The sequence below is a fragment of the Pinus tabuliformis genome, chromosome 4_1 (genome assembly GCF_031772625.1).
Source record: "Pinus tabuliformis cultivar Carrire ecotype Pingquan chromosome 4_1, CPIR1, whole genome shotgun sequence".
Classification (NCBI taxonomy): Eukaryota; Viridiplantae; Streptophyta; class Pinopsida; order Pinales; family Pinaceae; genus Pinus; species Pinus tabuliformis.
Genome location: NC_142303.1, coordinates 501,292,583 through 501,304,583, shown reverse-complemented (window position 1 = coordinate 501,304,583; position 12,001 = coordinate 501,292,583). Strand labels below are relative to the sequence as shown.

General features: G+C 40.0%; 1 protein-coding gene across 2 annotated transcripts; it reads right to left on the bottom strand.

Annotated features, from left to right (window-relative positions):
• Positions 1-7,658: 7,658 nt before the first annotated feature.
• LOC149176732 (gamma-glutamylcyclotransferase 2-1-like) lies at positions 7,659-10,101 on the bottom strand. 2 transcript variants are annotated; one of them, XM_089423166.1, is made up of 10 exons: positions 9,927-10,101; positions 9,632-9,804; positions 9,367-9,485; positions 9,180-9,256; positions 8,914-8,970; positions 8,755-8,811; positions 8,547-8,590; positions 8,295-8,366; positions 8,099-8,178; positions 7,659-8,004 (listed from the first exon to the last, which is right to left on the bottom strand). In XM_089423166.1, the coding sequence occupies exons 3-10, from the start codon at positions 9,473-9,475 to the stop codon at positions 7,925-7,927; spliced, it is 576 nt and encodes a 191-aa protein (XP_089279292.1). In that variant the 5' UTR covers positions 9,476-9,485; positions 9,632-9,804; positions 9,927-10,101; the 3' UTR covers positions 7,659-7,924. The 2 variants fall into 2 exon arrangements, with proteins under 2 accessions (XP_089279292.1, XP_089279293.1); XM_089423167.1 differs by having other exon boundaries at positions 9,632-9,674.
• Positions 10,102-12,001: the final 1,900 nt, after the last annotated feature.

The following is a 12,001-nucleotide window of genomic DNA, read 5'->3' as shown; positions in this document are numbered from 1 at the left end:
ATCTCAAATAAAACATGACGAGTCATGACAAAATGTACATCCCACAAATGATTCCGCATCACATCAAGCAGGAATCATGAAAACAAGTAAGAAACAAGATCCCTCATCAAACATCAAACAGGGATCTGTGCAGCATAATGCATAACAAAAGAAGTACATGAACACACTGGATATACCTCACATCCTGAGGCCATCTGAAGAAGAGGATGTCAAACTGCTGAAGATGGCCGTACCATCAATCTCGTGACATCGAATCTCATGGAAGTATTGTTCGCACATGAACGCTGGCACCTGCACTCCACTTAGAAAAGTGGCCGAAAAATGAAATGAGAAAAATCTTAATACACCATCATATCTGTGGCGTCGAATAGTGCAAAATCGACTATCAAATTTCTGAATTCTGAGAAAGTGAAAATCTTGGGCTTAAGGAATCTTTTAGATTCCCTCTAGATTCCTCAAATATTCCCTCCTCTGAGTCCTCTGCAAATCTGCTGCTCAAATCAGGAAACTAACTGCACCATCAGGTTTGTGTCGCTGAGAGGTGTAAGATCGACATAAAGTTTGTCCAATTTGGACATCGTAAAAATTTCACCCTCTTGAGAATTTCACTCAATCATGGTTCCACCTACAATAAATTAATTAAAAAATTATAGTCTCGATTTCTGTGCCCACTCTTGGTTCCTCCATGCCTGGACGCACTAGGCAAATGCTGGGTTTATATATCAATAAGTGGGAAAATTTGTCAGCAAACGACCGTTTGGTGTAACGGTTAAAATCCCTGAATTTGGTGGAGGAGGTCGGCTGGTCGAACCCCGCCTCCTCGATGTTTAAGCTTTTATTGTTTTTTGTTTTTTTAAATCTGCAAGTGTTGTTTTTTGGGGGGGTCGGATCCGCATTGGGTGGCCTGCCCCCATAACCTCTGCACCGTTTAATTAAATTTGGATTGGCACAAGGGTGGCATATTAATTACATGGTTGTTGGTACGATGGTGGTTGCGCGTTATATGAGGCCACTCGGTGGGGGCCGGCCCACGTAGGCCGGGCAGGTTTGATCCCCGCTGGCCTCGCACTTGTACATGGTACGCTGTTTGGTTTTTGGAGGTTTGTGCCGATTCCATCGGAGGTGGCCCACACCCACCCCGTATTATGTCATATTATGGTTAACCGGAGGTTGGTGGAGGGTCTAGCGGGGTCATGGACACTGACCCAATTAATTTTGATTTATGAGATGTGGAGAGGGAGGGCTAGTGGGGGTCATGCCCCGTCAGCCCATAAAATTTTTTGATTTTTGGTAATGTGGTTGGGAAGGGAGGTGGCAGGGGTCATGGCTCGTCACCTCATAATATATTTTTTTGTTTGAATTTTTAAAATAGAGGTGTTTTTCAAATCTTTAGAAAATAAGGGATATTGGGCAAATTAACGAGGCCACAATTTCGACCACTTTCAGGAGCTAGGTTTTGATGCCTCAGGGTCGGTCAAATTGTAGGACACTTAAACCTGGCCTACAGTCCAACTTTGACCAAAAATTTGACTGGCTCATTCTCCTTCATACAAGCTCGGATTGACAAATCGTTCTCACCACCACGATCAAGACGACGAGGTATACGCTCTGGTCCTGATTTGAAAGCATTATAATCATTTTGATTTTCAAGCTTTCATAAGCCCTCTTTGGCATGTGTGCGTCTCTAGAACCACCTGGATCAGGAAGACCCAACCCAATGGGCGACCTGACCCAGCGAGCGACCCAAACTGAGGGTGCAGGTGTAGAGTTGAGCGGGTGGCCTCACTCGACGGCATGAAGAACTGAGGGCGACACATAGTAGTGTGTAGTGAACGATGCAACAAGAGGTTTGGGCATAGTAGGGTGGGACAGGGCATGCGACCGGGCTACCAAACAAAGGAAGTGTCGATGCAATGGTTGAACTGCAAAAAATGTTCTAAGGAAAGGAAACTTGGGGTTTCCTCATAGCTTGTGTGGGTAAGTGGTAGCCAAGTAGTTGTAAGATTGTGACACGACACTTGGTATATTGTGCAAGCCAAGTAAGTTGGTAGCACATGACTGTTGTAAACTTGTAATTGTAAGATATTGTAGATTAAAGTTGTATATTATATTGAACAAACTTTATGGGAGTTTCCCCTCCCAAGTATAAGCGTGTATACTTGTATGGTTTATGATTTCCGCTTCATAATAATGATGATGAATTGTAATTGAAGTAAATGTTATTCTGCTTCATTGTTAACACTTGAAGAATTCGAAAATTGGCTAAGTGTTGGAGTTAGGCGTAGTCTATACACTCTAGTATTGGCGAAAATAAAAAGTGTAGTGGTGCCGCACTCACTGTACATGGTTGAAAGACTACCACAGGCATAGGGTCGTGACAGATGGTATCAGAGCCCTCTTTCTGCAAGGCTTTGTAGATTGAAGATTTGAAGCATAGATACAGCGGCAAGGTTGAAGTTGGTATTGAAGCTTGAGCACTTAGGTGCGACATAGTTGAACAGGGGTGAAGAATTGTGCTTCGGCCAAGCTGAATGATAAGACATGGAAAGTTGGGAAGAATGCCATGGGAGGCTCTTGCTGACCTTATACAGGTTGAGGCGTATGAAAGAAGAAAACCCATGAATTTGAGATGAACTTGAGGTCTTGGAAAAGAATGTTGAAGGAGAGATTCTTCGACTTGGTTGGGCAATGGAGCAGGATGTAGCTGCAGATTGCGATGAGGAAGAAGAAGTCGTGATGTATGAAAAAGAGGATGTTGGATATATGACAATGATGGAGGAAGAACTTGGTGTGATGACACTTGACCAAGTTGGACTAGGAATTTACATATTGCAGACATTGATGAATGAAGAAGGCACTCACATGGAGGAGCCTTATGGTGAAGTAAGTATTGTTATTACTTGTGTTTCATTGGAGATTCTGGAGGATGGGCCATATGCAGGGAAGGGCAAAGAAGGTTTGCCAATGATGTGGACAAGCTTACCATGGATGACTACAATGAGACCTTGTGCATTGAGGCAAGGAACATTGATTGTTGCAGGGCTTGTTGGGGCAACTTGTGACCTTATGGTAGAAGGTGCAAATGCCCATGACAAGGGAGGAACATAATGATCATTGCGATGGATGAGTCATGCTTAGCCATATGAATAATTGGCTAAGTGCCTGGCATGACTCATGGACAGATTGGAGAGAGGGCACACTGGAGTTATGATGATATGATACTTGGGTGGACTTCTTCATGGCTGAGACCAAGAGGCAGTCTTGGTGGACCTTTAGTGGGGGAGGCAGTGATGATGGAAGGAACTTGTGACATGATGTGATATGATATGATATGTGATTTAAGTGACCAAGGAAACTAAACCTAGTTGACAACTAGGATGAGATGACTGATGTTGTGATGAGTCTACTCAGATAGACAACATTGGCAACTAGTGTCATGGACATCGAATTGGATAGATGGAGCATGGAAGACATTATGCAGGAGCACTTATAAAGGTGTGACTTATGGACGTCCTGGGAGGAGTTCCAAGGCAGGGATGTTGTGCAGATAGACTTGTTAATGTGACATGGAGATATTTTTACAGATGAGCCGATGGGGATGTTGTACACATTTTTAAAACAAGGCCATGGACTAGTTGGGTTTATGGGCAGCCTATGAGAGTATTCATACTACATGGAGGGCAGAGGGATCTTGCAGTAGCACTAGAGACCGAGACATGTATGATTTCCGAGATGTTGGATGGATATGATTCATGGGATCTCATGAGGAATAGAGAGAGTTGTAGCTAATGGATACTTCATATTGTGGTGGACTTGGAGTATCTAATTCCTTGACGAGCTGAGGTCAGAGGTGTACTTGACTATGATGCAGTATGGGATGCATACTCTTGGGCACATTTATGGGGTGTGCTCATGGGGAGTGACTTGATGGATGCGATAGAGACGAGACACTTTGGAGTTGATGGAGTTGTAGCGACGGTGATGCCTTGGTGGTAGCACTTGGGCATGGGTTGAGTTGATGAGACTTAACCTCTTTTGATAGACATAGTGGTTGATTGGTCTATGACCATAAGTAGCACATGGATGATGAGGCAGGTGTAGAGTTTCCCCTTTGACATTATTAATGGATTTCATACGCAGATCAGATGGAGGTTGCTTCATGGACCTCGACATGACACATTAAGAGTTGGATTGATGGGAGGAGCTCTTCATTGATTTGAGGAGATGGACCTCACACATATAGATGATGATGCTTGTATAGATGCGACTGATTGGTATACAACACATCGACATCAACATTATGGACAACATGTTCTGAATGACAGACTACTTCATGGACCTGGGCATGGCTTTACACTTGGATAGAGATAGGATGGATTCTTTGTCAAGTTGATGTTGTAATGGGGTGTTGGAGAAACAACCGATGATGGCATGAGGAGGTGCATTCTCATGGTTTGAGCATGACAGTTGGATTGGCCATCTGACTAGTTGGAGTCATGAGGGCTAGCAGTGTACTTAGATATGTTCGAGTTGAGTTGAAGTATCATAGCAATAGTTCACATGATGATAATACATGATGGGTCGACACGATGTATGCTGCAGTGATAGCATGTAGCTTGAGTTGGAGGGATGAGCCTTCCATGATAGAGCAGCATGTGGGATTGTGACGGATTTGCTTGATGATCATGGATTGAGGAGACTTACCCGTTCATGGAGTCATGAGCCTTGATGGTTTGTGCGCTGATGGAGCAGAGGTGGGCAGCATGGACATTTTGGAGATGTTGGGGCTAGTGACACTTTGCGATGATATGATGGAGTTGTCAAGGACAACAACCTTATTTAGAGTGGGGGAGGATGTTAGGCCCCCAAGTTGAGGCGGGTGCGTTCATGTGCAATGAGCACCCATGCAGACCGACTTGGGCACATTGTGTGACGATAGGTGGGCATTCGATTAAACACGACCGAGTTAAGTCAGGCATGCCCATGTACGACGGGCTCCCGTATTAAATGACTCGGGTGGATGTGCTATGAGAGTGCGTCGGTTAAAGGCGATGGGTGGATGTGTGATGAGAGCACGTCGGTTAAAGGGGATAGGCAGACGTGTACCCATAGCGGCAGGTGAGACTGGTGAACACCCGGTAAGACATGTAGAGGTCGTGCGATGGTGAAGGGCGACATGGGCGACCCATGCTACTTGGACGTGCGACGAGTTGGACGAAGTGTAAAGGAGGCCAAGTTTATAGACCGGCTAGACATGTGACATGAGGAGGCCGATGTGTTAGAGTGGGCGGGCCAACTTGAGTACTTGTGTTGAGGCCAACCCACACATGGGAGAAGGGTCGTGACCCTTGGCCAAGTTGGACGAGTTGGCACATGTATAAGTATGAGGCGAGTGGATGGCATTTGGGCAGGCAACCATCGCAGAGTTTAACAAGAAAAAGAACTGAGCGAAGGGAGGCATAAGGAGGTCAAGATTTCTTTGGGTGAACTGCAGGTGGATGTGCAGAAGTACAGGCTGACGGATGTGTTACAGAACTGCGGGCGAAGTTGCAGGGCATGGGCAGGCGACTCGACCTGAGGGCGTCGCAAGGCATAGGAGAGCGCGCAGACCCAACCCAAGGGTGTCACACGGCGTGGGTGACCTGAACCGAGAGCACAAGCGCAGAGTTGGGCGGGTGACCTAACCCAAGGGCGTGCAGACCCAAGGGCAACACAGACCCGTGTGTAGTGAATGAAGTGACAGGAAGTTTGGGCATGGTAGGGTGTTCGACTGGGCTACTAAACAACGGAAGTGTCAGTGCAATAGTTGAACTACAAAAATTGTTCTAATGCAAGGAAACTTGGGGTTTCCTCATAACTCGTGTGGGAAAGTGGCAGCTGAGTAGCTGCAAGATTGTGACACAACACTTGGTATATTGTGTAGGCCAATGAAGTTGGTAGCACATGACTGTTGTAAACTTGTAATTGTAAGATATTGTACATTACAATTGTATATTATATCGGGCAGACTTTACGAGAGTTGCCCCTCCCAAGTATAAGCGTGTATACTTGTATGGTTTATGATTTCCACTGCATAATAATGATGATGAATTGTAATTGAAGTAAATGTTATTCCGTTGCATTGTTAACACTTGAAGAATTGGAAAATTGGCTAAGTGTTGGAGTTAGGCGTAGTCCATACACTCTAGTATTGGTGAAAAGAAAAAGTGTAGTGGTGTCGCACCTGCTATACGTGGTTGAAAGACTACCACAGGTATAGGGCCGTGATAGGCGAGGGCATGGGCCGCAAGTCATAGTTTCCTACCCGCGTCATTCAGAATGTGCCCATGTGCCCTAACCACTTACCTGCACTTGACCATTCCCTTCCTTCACACTACGAACTAGTCTACGGTTATTGCTCTATGTTATATGTTATGTGATGTCTGCACTACCCTTTAGATGAATTGGCTTATATTAATACGCGTTCAACCTCCATGTAAATGAACCATTGCGTCCTTTGAACGAGATGACCTACCAACAAACCTTCGTTCAATCGCTTCCCATGAGCTGACTTGACTCGTGTTTGAGTGTGGGAGCCCTTCACTGGTGTGCACCCCATTCGTCTGTGCTCTACCCACCACTGTGTCGTGTCACTTGTCAACTCTACGCCCACCGTGCACACCATCCGCTATATGTTTGCACGCCTTTCCCGCTCGTCCGTACGCCTTGCCAGCACTCGCCCACTAGTCGGGCGGGTGCCCACCTCGCCCATCGCCCTCGTGCAACACGAATGTGCACGTGCCCGAGTCACCCTCAAGTGTCATGGACACCCAGTTGGGCGCTCGCCTCGCCTAGGGGTGGTGATGCCAATTTGAGGTCCCGACATCCTCCCTCCATCAGCAACTACAGAGAATGAAGTCTCTACACAAGTGAGCATGCACAATTTAGCAATCTGTGCATACTCCACGCTAATTACGCCACCCTCCCTATCTCCCATAACCTGAAGGTAAAAGCAAATGAACCAAGTGAGGCTCCACTCTTTATAACTTCCTTTGCCCTTCTAGACGATTTGAAACCTCTCACGCTAGTTGTCTTGGCCTCCTCCTTCATGCTTAGTTGTTGTCATTTGTACAAGTTTGCTTCGCACTAGACCGCACTACATAAACCAAGGTCATCCACCCCCATGGGGTTAATTTAAAATAAAATTATAATTTAATTAATTTTTATGATATTTTATAATTTCAACAAGATAAAATGCATAATAAAAAATCTAATAAAATATTTTAATATTTATTATAGATTACTAATCAATATTTATTTATAATAATAATAATAATCCAATTTTTAAATTAAAACCAAATATCAAATTAATGTATGAAATCCACTTATTTTTAGTTATACTTTTATTTTACATCACCCCATCATTCAGAGCTAATCATCCCTTCTCCGCCGGGATGTACGGTTAACAATACCTCATTTATTTCATGTGAATATAACTATTTGAAAAAATCTCATGAACGAAAAACCTAAACACAATCACAAGAATATGCGATCCTCGAGTGACTCGGAGCCTCAACTCAATATGGTTCTATTGAAACAGTCCAAAACAATAATTTTTACCTGTAAGAAACGATCCCTAAAATTTTAGGGCAATGCTTCCCCATTTGGGATGGGCTGTATTGAACAATCACTAAAATTGGTTCTATTGAAACAGTCCAAAACAATAATTTGGACCTGTAAGAAACAATCAGTAAAATTCTAGGGCAATGCTTTCCCATTTGGGATGGGCTGTATTGAAAAATCATGGTCATTACAATAATGGTAACCATTTTAACCACTTTCAGATTAATTCCAAGTTATCTGTAACTATTGCAAGAATTTGTATATCTCCCCACTGTAATTAGCCTGTCGTCGTTTACACTAGAAAAGAACAGGATTCTGAAAGTTAGTAGTAATGCTCATGAATGCCTCCAAGAATTCTCCTGACCTCATTTGCAAGTTTGATCAATCCCTGGTCTTCATGACCTGTGGCATTGTGACAACAATGCTATTAATTTCACTTCTCAAAACATTTAAGTATGAAGGATGGATATAGCAGTGTAACTTCACATATACTCACCAATGCCAGCCATGGTTTTCTCCAACTTGAAAAGATAGTCACGGTTATTCCCACATGGGCCAACAGCTTTTGCTATTTGTCTGCATACAAGATAATGCCAATCTATCTAATGTTATGTTTAGATCCCATAGCCTGAACAATAACCTATCTACTGTTTAAACAGGCATGTATCCTGAAATAAATTATTATAATGTACCTTGCCATTTCTTCTTGTGGAGCTGGTCCCAGGTAGTTCTTGTTTATCTCATTGTTTGGAGTGGATGTGAATCTGCAAGAAGCAACAAAAACCAATCAGTGCTGTCATTATTTAGTCAGAAAAATATATCAAGCTTATAAAACTATGCTTTAAAAAAGCTTGATATCAGTGCTGTCATTTAGTCAGAAAAATATATCAAGCTTATAAATCTATGCTTAGAAAAAGCTTGATATCAGTGCCGCTGGAACTCACGCTAGGACTCCTGTCAGAAATGGGGTTGCAGATTCTCCTTCCTCCTACAACATCAAATCTTCTACAAATTAGCCATTTTCTGAAAGAGTCAAATATACTAATAGCTTCAATACTTATCCAAGATATACATGAATAACTTTCCAGTAATGTTAGGTAGTTTCCATATATATAGTACATAAGTGGAACAGGGCAGATCCAAGCATCTTACTGTGTAGAAATCTACAGAGGCCTTGATATCATATTCACATTCCCTCCTTTCCAGATACTGAACATCACACATTTCCATTAAAACCAATCAGCCTTTTGCTCATTAATTGACAAAGAAAATCATGCTAAACAAAACAGTGGAGGTCCCCTTTCATCTCACCTCCATAGCCATTTTTTCCTTCTCTGGCCCTCCTCTCACACAGTAGGCTCTACCCCACTGAAAAGATAACCAAAAAAACAATGTAAGTTCATGCAGAAAAAGACAGTGAAGATGCAGAACAACACCATTCATGCTACAAATAAAAAAAAACGAGTTCAGACACCATTAACATATAGTGCCTATTATAATTATCTAGTATTCCCTGCAATATATATGGTATATACACAGAATATATATGCCAGTGAAAGAATATTCTATGTTCTTACACAGATGGTTCCCTCCTGTGCTTCCAATGTGCACGTTCGAGCTGGAAACTGTGGAGTCCCACAGTGGTCAGTACAACCTGCAAAATGTACAAGGGAAAACCACCATTAAACGGCCATTGCAACACCAATCCCATTTTTATTTATTAAGTGATTGTGATTAACTGGCTTTCATCAAAGAAATTCTGACCTAAATCAAAAACTCTTCTGTAGCCCTTGATATACCCAAGGACTTTTTCATCAACCTTGAAACCTGGATTCCATATTAAGGATCCATAGGCAAAAACCCACAGCACCATCCTTGAGAATCTGTGCACAAAACGTCATACAAGTTTGAATTTAACCAGATAAGAACCTAAATGCTGAAACCATTTTCCAATTTTTTGAAAACAAAACTAAACAGAGGCAATAACAGCCACAAGAAAATATCTGCAGAGGAAAACCAAAATACATACAGCTAAGAGCTGATTTCTTCCTCAACAGACCACTTTGATTGAACTGCACAATTGTGGCTCAACAAAAATCAAAATATGAAGAATGTTCCAGAGCAGTGATAAAATGAATTTGCAGTTGGGTGGTTCAGCAGAAATTAAAAGATGAAGATGCCAGGCAAATTAATACAACCCAACTGCGAAAATTCAAAATATTAATCCAAACTTGTAAGCCAAATGCAGTTTGAGCAGTAAAATGGTAGCTGCAGATCTGATTGACAGAGCAAGAAGAATGAAAATTGGAAAATGAATAATGCACCTCAGAGTAACCCCAGACTCCACAGTCAAAACTAAACTGCAAACTCTACAAAAATTTGATTGGGAAGATATTGCAATTCAGAATATCTGGTATTGGATAAGAGGGCCTGGATTTTCGTGGCCTCCAAATCTCCGCTTTTGGCTGCCACTGGCTTTTCCATGGAATATATTGTCCATGGATTTGGATACAGGTAGATGCACAAAATCATAATTAAAAAATGTAAAAGATGCATCGGAGTGGAAAGGCGTCCACATTCATTGAACTCTAGGTCAATCCCCGTGTTTTGATTCCCGGCAAGACGCAATGGCGTCTAAGGGGGATGAATCTTAATTCACAAGCACTTAGCGTGGATCCCACTACTGGTACTCTTAGTGTGAATGTATACGCACCGCACAGCCAGCTGATTTTGAAGGCCGTTGAATATCTGACATTCACCCTGTTTTGGGTGGGTATAAAATGGAAGGATATATATATATATATGTTTTTCAATCAAAAAAATAGGATTGCACGACTTGTGGGAACCAAACTTATACATAGGTATTGATCAGACTTATATAGTTCTACTCAATATTGGACTGCTGGATTTGTAGGACCAAAACTCCACAATTAACCATTGACCACAACCTTAACACTTATTTGTAAAATATTGTTTTTATTTTATTTTCAATGCTGTGGAATTCAGCATATTGGATTATTATTTTTTAATTGACCAAGAGTTTGTAAAGTTTTCCTATATTTAATATATATAAATAAATTTTTAATTTATATTCTATTTATACAATTAATTAAATATATTAAAAATTTAATGAGTTAAATTTTTTAAGTTTTTAATCATCTTCAAAATATAATTTTTAATTAATTTATCTTAAAACATAATAAAAAATTATTATAATTACAAATTTATAATCCAATTTTTCTAGAAATTTTAGAACATTAAATTAAATTATTTATATACTAATAAAACCACATTAAAAATATTAATGCATGATATAGTCGAAAGCTTTATAAACATAAAAAAAAAATTATTGTAACGAAAAAACTATTGCAACACTAAGAATGTCTTACCAATGTATAAATTTATCTGATTAAGCATATATAAAAAGTTTAAGGGTCAAGTTTAACTTGAAAAAAAAATACACATCTTATTATAAAATGGACCATTTTGCTAAATAAAATTTGTTTATATATTAATTTCCCCATTTAATTAAAATATGAACTTTTTAGAATTGATATAATCTCAAATCCCTAGGAAATTGGTGGGGAGGGATCCACTTCTCACTAATCTAATTTTTCAAATTTATTAAAAGTCAATGCAACCTAACAAAAAAACATTTTAAACAATAAAAGAATTAAAATTTTACCAAAATTTTTATTATTAAATTTTTTTAAGGGAAAAATTACACTGTTTTTCATAAAATATTACATTTATATAATATGTATTATAACATATTTATATATGATAATAATAATAATAAGGCTTAGTCTAATTTATAGATAAAATGGACCTTTTCACTAGAATCCCAAAACAGTTTCAAAAAAGAATGTGGTTTTTTGTTGTTTAAAATGTATTTTTGAATGCATAAATGGATTCAAAACCCTGAAATACCTCTTCGAGCAATTGAATTCTATAGACTAAACAACTTAAACATAAAAAAAAATATGTTGAATTTTAGTTAAAATTAAACATAAAAAATATCGTGAAAAAGTCATTTCCTCCTAACATGATAATAATTTTTTGTATTTATTTACTAGCAATTGCCCCTAAAGGTGCAAAGATACACCGAAGGAATAGAAGATGGAGGAAGATCATCTTGCCAATAATATAAAAGAAAATTTGGAAAGATCATATGGCCAAGAATAGATCCCATTGCTAAATGCACGCTCATAACTAAATTTTAGAATTGAAAATCTAATACATAATTTCAAAAATCTTTTCAATAACACAAATCATCATAAGTTTTTATTTATAAAATACAAGTAACTCAATAAATTTAATTACATTGATGACAAAAAATTATTCACCAAAATAAACTCGACTTATTATCAATGTTCTTAGAACAAGTTTAAATCATCAT

Bases quoted from the DNA above. Each gene is read 5' to 3' on its own strand.
- LOC149176732 (XM_089423166.1), bottom strand. From the start codon at position 9,475: ATGGTGCTGTGGGTTTTTGCCTATGGATCCTTAATATGGAATCCAGGT. The intron at 9,257-9,366 runs GTCAGAATTTCT...TACATTTTGCAG, and splicing joins CAGAAGAGTTTTTGATTTAG to GTTGTACTGACCACTGTGGG. The intron at 8,179-8,294 runs GTACATTATAAT...TCTTGTATGCAG, and splicing joins CCACAAGAAGAAATGGCAAG to ACAAATAGCAAAAGCTGTTG.